Source organism: Poecilia latipinna, unplaced genomic scaffold (genome assembly GCF_001443285.1).
Source record: "Poecilia latipinna isolate Pla-1442-1.1 unplaced genomic scaffold, P_latipinna-1.0 Scaffold2516, whole genome shotgun sequence".
NCBI lineage: Eukaryota > Metazoa > Chordata > Actinopteri > Cyprinodontiformes > Poeciliidae > Poecilia > Poecilia latipinna.
Genome location: NW_015115132.1, coordinates 88,740 through 97,942, shown reverse-complemented (window position 1 = coordinate 97,942; position 9,203 = coordinate 88,740). Strand labels below are relative to the sequence as shown.

At 38.1% G+C, this 9,203-nt stretch overlaps 1 protein-coding gene across 13 annotated transcripts in view; it reads right to left on the bottom strand.

Moving 5' to 3' along the window:
- fryl (furry homolog, like) overlaps positions 1-9,203 on the bottom strand; it is a 93,357-nt gene that overhangs the window by 47,300 nt on the left and 36,854 nt on the right. For 8 of the 13 annotated variants that reach the window (XM_015019994.1, XM_015019995.1, XM_015019986.1 and 5 more), the window contains 10 exons: positions 8,860-8,913; positions 6,937-7,076; positions 6,703-6,799; positions 5,150-5,229; positions 4,987-5,067; positions 4,683-4,851; positions 3,670-3,762; positions 3,467-3,565; positions 3,282-3,383; positions 1,210-1,254 (listed from right to left, as the gene is read on the bottom strand). In XM_015019994.1, the coding sequence (XP_014875480.1) occupies positions 1,210-1,254; positions 3,282-3,383; positions 3,467-3,565; positions 3,670-3,762; positions 4,683-4,851; positions 4,987-5,067; positions 5,150-5,229; positions 6,703-6,799; positions 6,937-7,076; positions 8,860-8,913 (960 nt within the window). The remainder of the gene's footprint in view (positions 1-1,209; positions 1,255-3,281; positions 3,384-3,466; positions 3,566-3,669; positions 3,763-4,682; positions 4,852-4,986; positions 5,068-5,149; positions 5,230-6,702; positions 6,800-6,936; positions 7,077-8,859; positions 8,914-9,203) is intronic. The other 5 variants (XM_015019990.1, XM_015019991.1, XM_015019997.1 and 2 more) reach the window with 1 other exon arrangement.

Sequence of the window (9,203 nt, the reverse complement as noted above, 5' to 3'; positions counted from 1 at the left end):
GGTGGGCACGCAGCGGTACGAGCCGCATTAATGGTAACGGAAGAAAAATAAATAACTATAATAATAATAAAGAGGCGTTCTATTGGGTGTAGAACAATAGGTGCCTGCCATGCAATGCATGGAGGCAGTGACTGCTCTCCTTATGCATTGCTATGGGCAGGCCCCAATAATAAAGAGGCGTTCTATTGGGTGTAGAACAATAGGTGCCTGCCATGCAATGCATGGAGGCAGTGTCTGACCTGCTTTGCAGGTCAGTCACTGCTCTCCCTATGCATTGCTGGCAGGCCCCAATAACAGCTGTGTCCAATTAAATGTTTGAGTTTATTATCTTCCCAAATCATTGGTGTTATGGGAAGATGTGAGACATTAGAGAGGTCAGCATAACTAACTAAAAGTTATGCTGACGTCACTATAAACAACAGTCTTTCTGTGTATTCCCTATAGAGTAAATCAACCTGAGGCAATCTTTTGGAAAACGTCCACATTAGCTAACATTTCCCAATCCAGAACGTTCTGCGATAGAAGAAATGTCCTAAGATTTACGTTTCCTCCTTGATTTACAGTAACAGCCTGATGGAATAGCTGCCATACTTCTGGAAAAGTTTCAACTAGCTTAATTTTTAAACACTAATACTGAAAATAGCTGAGTCTTCTTCATGCAATAACAACCTCCACACTGAAGAGTGTTTGGTGTGCCTAGACACACTGATAGGACAGAATAAAAAGACATTTCAAGAATAATATTATCCAATTCATCTCACCAAACACCTTTTGAATACAATTTGTATTACTGTTTTTGTTTGTTTGTTTGTTTTTTGTTTGTTTTTTATCACAACAATGTAATAAAATTATTATTAATGGAGTACTTTTTATCAAGTAAAACATTTTTGTCACTTTTCCCTAAAAATTAATCTACAATTAAAAAACAACCATTGAGCAGTAAAGAACTCATTTTCTCACCATCTGGTAATAATCAGCAGCGCTGCATGAAAACAAACCACTTTAAACACACAGAGCAACCTCACAACTTCCAAACACAGTTCATGTGTTGAACTTCCCTGTTGATGCTGCGCTTCACTGTAACGTCACAACAGCAAAACTCAACCCTTGGTCCAAGTGAGCAGCACTTTACTGTCTGCCCACCGTCCTGATTTTGGACCATTACGGGCGGGGGAGCGCCCGGCTACGCACTGACACTGGACGACTCACCTGCAGTGTCTCAATCTGCTTTCTGATGCTGTTGTTAGATGGCATCTGGAGCGAGTCAACGTGAGAAAAACATAAAATGACAGGAAACAAAAGAATGGTTTGGGGAGGGACACATGCAAGTTATTAACAAAAACAGAACAAATATGACAAGAAAAGCACAAACTAGCTTAACAGTAAAGTTGAAAAAAAAAAAAAAAAAAGCTATGATGAACTGTTCGACATGCGGCTTGTGAATCAAGTTGCATGTTAGTATTACATACGTGACAGTCCATTCAGGTTAAATTAAATGTAGAGCACATATATTAGTGTATAATTGCAAACAAAACTAAGGTGTGTGCTGCAGTTTGGAAATCAGACAAGGAGACGAAGAGAAAACAGACAAGAGAGACTTCAAAAGATGACAAGAAACAGTCAAATTTACTGCAGCAGTGCCTGCCTCTTCCAGCACACACACAAGCAGCCACGCCCGATTTAGTGTTTGATTCAAACCCACGTCCAGCATGCTCAAAGTGTCCCATTTTAACCCTGTGGGTGCCATGCTTTATGGATCACAAACAAATGCAATAATTTGTTAAAAGAGGGATGTTTCCAAACTGAACGTTAATCTTTTGAGCCCGAGAACATTAGGTTTTAAATGGGTCATTACATTTCATGTGTTTAATTTAGTATTGCATTTAATGAGGGATGGATTAGGGCTGAAACGATTAATCGGATTAATCGCAATGAATCGATTATAGAAATTTAGCAATTGATTAATTATTACCTGGTGTATAAACACTCAAAAATAAAGGTTATTTGCTGAATAAACTAAAATATTCACAGCAATAAATAAGTCTAAACTGTGCACTTTTTACATTTAAGATTAAAAAGACTTTTGTCTGTCAATATGTTTTACCCAAATCTCCTGAAGAGCGTTATCTGCTCCAAATTCCCTTATGGAAAGCTATATTATTGAATTCTAGGCAATACAAAGTTTTCTTATTATAAAAGGACCAGAATTTTTGCATCTCTTAAAGTATTTATAATATTGTATAAAAAAAAATTAGAAGGTTCAGTTAAAAATATACAGAATGTACCTATTTTTTTCTTATCGATTAATTAACAGAATAATCAATTCCTAAAGTAATTGCTGTTAATGTCTCAGAGTAATTTCAGGAGTCACCAGTACACACAGAATTAAAATCACTGTATGGAGCAGAACATGAAAAATCACAAGAATCGTTTCTCAGGCAAGTCTGCTGCCTGTTTCAAACAAATGAGGCACTGATTTTAAACGCTAAAATATACATCCCACTGGAAACGATCATCACGATGATTGAATGACAGCCGCATTTCGACGTTCCCCGTAAGATCAAACAGAATCCACAAGAGGTAATCAGTGTTTAGAGGAGGAGAGGCTCATTGAGTCAGTCAGTCAGACAGTCAGAGATCTGGTCAATCAGTCGCTGGGTTCAACGGTCAGGAGCAAGAGGAAGACGGGCTTGATCCGTTTGTAATTGGTTTACAAAGACTCAATAAGAGACCTGAGGTAAAACAGCACTTGAGATGTGATCGCATGCATGCATGCTGAGGCATGCCTGGGCTCTGCAAACCTTTTAAAGCAGAGTTTTAAACACCACGTAATTGTTTATGAGATGATTGCTCATTTCAATTCATGTTTTTAGGAAATCAAGTGCTATTCTGTTCAGATCTGCTTTATTGATGATTAAAAGGGAAAGCACATTATGATTTTGTAGACAAAAAACGCAGAGCACACAACTCAAAATCGGAACAACTTACTTAGTGTTGCAACATTTTTATGAATTATTACCTGTCTTATCACCAGTAGATAATTTTCAATGATACACATGCTTGGAGACCAAACTAAATAAACTCTGTATACGAGTGTGAATTAGTCTAGTCGTGTCATTTTCTTAATTCTATCTTCAAAAACTGAAAATACTCAGCTAGTTTCTACAAGCTAGTTGAAATCAAGTGTAATGGTGTCTAGAGTGACTTCTGAAATGATTTAACTTGAAGAACAGTTATTAAGATTTCTTAAATAGTTCTGTGTAAATTGTGGTTGGCATTACCTTCAGGTGTGACAGGCAGTTCTGCAGGAAGATGTGCCAGTTGTTAAGGAAGAACTGCTTCTGACTCACACATAGCAAGCACGTTACCAAGGGATAAAGAGCCTGGGGAGGAATAAACATTAGATAATGACTTGTTTATTAGGTTTGAAAGATCTCAGTGGGCATGCGGAGCTCTTTATCGTTACCAAAGAGTGCTTCTTTCTGGAACTGAGGTCAAACGTCGTCTGGTAAAGCATCTCCACAAACGTTTTTAGGCACGGCACGTTGACTTCATTTTTCACCGCCTGGAAAACGAGTTAAACGTTCATCTTAACTGAAGACGACAAAAAAAACAAAAAAAAACATTCAACTTTCATGTAAACAGAACAGCGTTGTGAGCGTGACTTACAGCTGCGACAGGAATGAGGATTTCAACAAAAAGACCAGCAAGAGCGTGCTTTACGTCTTTATCCTTGACTTCGAGGAAATACTGGGCACATTCCTAAAGCATAGAGAAAAAAAGAAAAATGGAAGGAATAAATCAGATCTTTGCAAAATACACAAGTGCTTTTTGTAAGCAGGAAACACACAGGTCACGCTAACAACAACACTCCTAAGAGAAGAAGTTGTTACTGAATGAAAAACACTCAGATTTGGCTAATTTAATTATCAGTCAGGTGTCTAAACACAAATGTTAGCAACTATTTGGAAATCATCACTTTGTTTACAAAGTGATGATTGGCAATAAAAGACATTTTATTGCCAACATAAATGAGCTACATTTTCAATTCATCTGGAATGAAGAAAACATAATTTTGGTGTCATTTAAAGTTTCTGAAGAGAAACTGGAATTGGCTAAAACTAATAGACAGATAAAGGCTTCTTAAAGTTAATGATTGAAAATGAGTTTAAAAAATGTCTGACCGGTGCATCTCTAGCCAAACATGACAAAAATACAGTATTTAAATAAGATTTAAATATTATTTCTCATTTTATTTAGGTCATTTGATCCTACAATCGAGTTTGAAAAGACTAAAAATATAAATATAACATGGCTCATAAACCCATCATAAAGTTCACATTGGAGCCAAAGAATGTATGTTTTATGACTTTAAGGAAAACTTTCTCAGCAGCCATATCACCCCTTTTGTTCTCGAAGACATTGAAACACTGTTATCTGTGTAATATTGGCTTGTGAGGAAGTACAAGTCCAAAAACAAAGGATATAGGAAGGAAATAACTAAAATCAACATGATATGTGCTAACATATAACGCTCAACAGGTTGCATTTGGAAAACTTCGACTGTAGCTTTAAGAGCCATGACTGTAGATACGTTGCATCGTTAAAAATAACAGCAGCAGAGGGAAACGAGAAAAAAAAACTAGTGCATGGTATAATTTAGCCACCACCACAAATTTTACCTGCATGAACTGAAAAGAAGCCTCAAAATCCTCCACCGGATACATTTTGACCCGGAAGAACTTCATGCCCATGATGAGACTGATAATGCTCTGCAAGACGTATGGACTCTGCTCCTTTTGCCGCAGCTCCTTCAATTCTGTGATGAATTTTTTCCTCACTGCCTGAAACCTGGACAAACATGGACAAAGACATTTGTCTGTGCTCACTATTCAATACTCCCACCATAAAGAAGAAGTGAGAGATAAAAAAAACAAACAAAAAAAAAACTATATGTGGCCTAAATGTAAACTTCAGGATACTCACTTTGACTGTGTAAGAACTCCTATGACCTCAGCATACAAGTCTGCAATGATGTGCACATTCCCAGTGTTGGGGCCACTGTATCTGTAAAAAATTAAAAAGGTGTGTATTCAAATCTTCAAATTATCACATTACCCCATCCGTCTCTGGAATTACGGGCGCTTACCCCTCTTTGTGTTTAAAGTGCTTGAACGCCAGGTTTAGAACTTCATGTACTAAAACATCCGGCACTGGATGAAGAGGAATCTGTGGCGTAAACATGGCATCATTAGTCTTATTAGAAGCATTGATGGTCCGTCTTCTTTCTCCTCTCAGCCCTTCATTATCCTCCCCCCGCATTAGCAAACGCCAAGGACAACACGGCTCGGGTCTCCAAGGACTGGCATTCTCCTCCGAATGGAGCTTTGATTTGAACAATCTACTTTAGAAACACTCTCGGCTGGAAGTTGGTGCGTCGCCAGCCGCCGCATTTATTATCTCTGTTCCCATGCAGGAAAAAGTCATTGTGGCAACATTAGCGAATTTCTGAGCTGCCGAGCGCAAAGACACCTGGTAAACAATAAATGTCTCAGCTTACAAATTGCTGGCGTGTCAGATCGGTAGAGCCGTGGGGTAAAGTGGGCAAATAAACAGCCGGAGTGGCAAATTAGAAGCAGCGTTTTCTGAAGGAGAATGAGACACATTTCTGAATGTTCTCAGTAAACTGTGATCTGAAACTGCTGTAGTGACAAATATTATTAATACCACAGAGACAACTAACCCACAATAAGAAACAACTACAACATAAAATATAATAGTTAAGAATTTATCTTTGTTTTTTAATTGAAAAGGACATTTGATACCATGTCAGATTGCATCAATTTTTATATGGAACATGACTCCAAATTACTTTGAGCATATCTAAAATGACAATAACAACAACAAAAATCAGCTCTGAGTTAGGAGTGTGTCAATGTTATTTGCCAAATTATTGGCTGGTGTTTACAAGGCAGCTAATCCAGGAGCACCTTTTAAATTTCTCAGCGCTGACTGGTTGTACGTCACAAAGCAACGGAATTAAAGACTGAAAATGTTAGCATCTGTAGTAGCGCCAAGGCAGTTTCCACTGTGTATATTAACGCATATTAAGGTATATGCATTAATACATGCAGTGTATTAATGCAGGAGCCCCACGAATACCAGAGGAATTTGCACAATCAAATTCACAAGCATTCTTACACACTGATAAGTTACACTAATGTGCAGCTTCTATTTATTTTTATCCCAGCTATAGAGAATACGGTAACACTTTATTTGAAGGGGTGTGCATAAGACTGACATTACACTGTCATGAACATGAACGAGTCCTTATGAATGGGTATGACTGGTGTCATGAAGTGTCATTTGGTAAATAATGACACTTTTAATGCAAAGTTGCTTTAAAAGTTGCATTAAAAGTCCATTAAAAGTGCCAACATTGCATGATTTTGTAAATAATGAGAATTTAATGCAACGTTGGCATTTTTAATGGACTTTCAATGCAACTTTTAGAGCAACTTTGCATTAAAAGTGTCATTATTTACCGAGTGACACTTCATGACAACAGTCATAAAGACTTCTTTATGTTTATGACAGGTGTTATGTCAGTCTTATTCACACCCCGTCAAATAAAGTGTTACCGAAAATACTTTACAAATGGTGGATAATATTTCACTGAAGCAACAAAACTGGACTGCTCACCTGTTTTAGAACTTCCACTGAAACTAAACAAAAAATAAAATCTATAGCTAAGTCCCGTCGTTCTAGAAGGTAATCTTTATCCCGGTGCTGTTCATCCCTGCAAACCAGCGACAAATAATTCATTGTACACAAAGTAGCATTTGGTAGACAGTCATTTTGTTCAAGGTGAAAAATGCGAAGGCAAGGAAGAAAAAAGAAGAAGAGGAAAAAGTACAGAAGAAAGGATGCGCTCACCCTTTTGATTTTGTACTAGACCGAGGTCGGTACTCGTAAGACTCATCTTCAGTGCCGCTCTGCCGCCGGTACCAGTCGAATAGTGTGCGCAGGAGGGAGGGTAAACAGTGTTCTGCTATTGAGCTCATAGAGCTTATTAACTAAAAAAAAAAGCACAGATAAAAAAAGATGAAACATCAGAACATTTTTGTAACCAGGGAAATATGCAAACGCTGCCTGAAAAACATTGTCATAGATGCGTCATAGGCTTTTATGGTCCACAGAATTTAAAAAAACACATTGAAAAACAAATAATAATAAAAACTATCGCCACAGTGAAGCACAGCAGCGGCTGCATAATGCTGAGGGGATTCTTTTTTTCCTGAGGTGGAGCTAAGCACAGGGCAACTATGGAAACGGCGTGCTAGAGGCTGCAAAAAGCAGACTGGAAAGTTTGTGAGCCTGCCAGGAAGAGAAAGACTTCCTTAAGCTGAATGGAAGGGAGGGATGCAACGATATGAAAATTTGGGCTGATGTCCATATCTGATATTAATATTGCAGCCAAATATAACATATATTTTACTACCATTTTGACAGCTTGAAAAAAATGTCCATACAGCTGACTTTGATAAATATCACTTGTTAATATTGACCTATTTTTTATTCATCAAAGCGATACCAGTATGTTAAAAAAATAAAATCAGGTGATACCGATGTTGATGTCGATATATCGTGCATCCCTAATGGAACAGTTAAAGCATATTTCTGAATCAAAACAGCCAAGTCAAAGTCCAGACTTGAATCAATTTCACAATCTGCTGCAAAACTTCTAAATTGTTATTTATTGTTAAATAAGGACAGGCAAAATTTTCAGCTTTTACATGTGGTAGAAAGACTCCTGAAAAGACGCAGCTCTATAATGTCCCAGCTCTTCGAAGCTGAATAAAAATCCAAACTGATGTTTTCTGATTTATCTTCCAGAAAAAAAAATAATAATAAAAAAGCCCACATTTTATTTTCATTCCACTTCAGAGTTAACCTCTCTGTGCTGATCTGTGACATTACGTCCCACTGCAGCACATTTAAGTTGATTGCTGCAACATGACAAAATGTGGAAAAAAGGGAGTGAATACTTTTGCTAGAAAAACGAAAAAGAAACATTAGGAAATAAATAACACTTGAACTGAAGTGGTCAGTGCGCTTTAAGTGTTCAGCTAGGATTTTTGTGAGTTTAAAGGGCCGGTACAGTGCGGAGAGGACGGCGCCTGATGGACGATCGGCAGAAGAGTTATGTAATTCCTCCCTCTGCCCTTATGGGGCTGGCCAAATACACTCCAGCACCCAATGCAGATTTACTGCTGAGGATGACACAGCGATTCTACGCACTCACTTTTGGCTCTATATGCTCCCTCTCTCTCTCTCTGTCTCACTCACAATGGGGACAGCTGGATCTATACCATATCCTCGCTGGCTTTGTGTTGTGCTGAACAAAGCATTCAGCAGCAGGCAGGCCTATTGTACAGAGATCTGCAGCAGCTGCAGATGAGGCACAGACAGCCCATTGAGGGGTGGAAGGGGGGGGGGATTGATTGGGAGACTCAAATGCTGCATAGACGTACAGAGGTGAGGAAGTAGCTGTCGGTGAGAGTGTCACATTTATACATCTATACGAGATGTCAGTTCTTTGTGAGGGTTATTATGGGATCAACATTGCTTTGTCCAGAGAGTGCAGGCATTTTAAGACGGTTCCTTCTCTGATCTGACTCATGTAATGACAACAATTACCAGGGGAGGATGTTGGAATGCCAAAAAAAAAAAAAGAAGGCAAAAAGAACAGCGAGTTAGAGGACTAATTAAGCAAACTTTTATAGACACTACAACAACTGGAGCTCTGGAGAATATTGTTGTTCTTTTATAATAGTTTTGTGTTGTAACTGCACTGACCTGATCAAATTGTGCGCCTTCCCCCCTCTGGAGAGATCGGGACAGTGGTTTCTCCTGTTGGAAACACAGAGGGGAATAAGCTTGTTACTAATTTCAGGCTTTGTACAGATTTCCCAGAGTAAAATTCCAGCACTTTTCAAGCATTTTCAAACTTTTTCCACCACCACACTTTGGAGATAAACTAAAGTAATCATAAAATATAACGAAATTTTATGTTTTGAAGAATCTCTCTCACACACACATCTTATACAACTGATTGGTCTGAGAACAAAACAATAATTTAGCAAAAAAAAAAAAAAAAAAAAAAAAAAAACCCCTTACTGCACATTTTTTTAGCTTTTCTT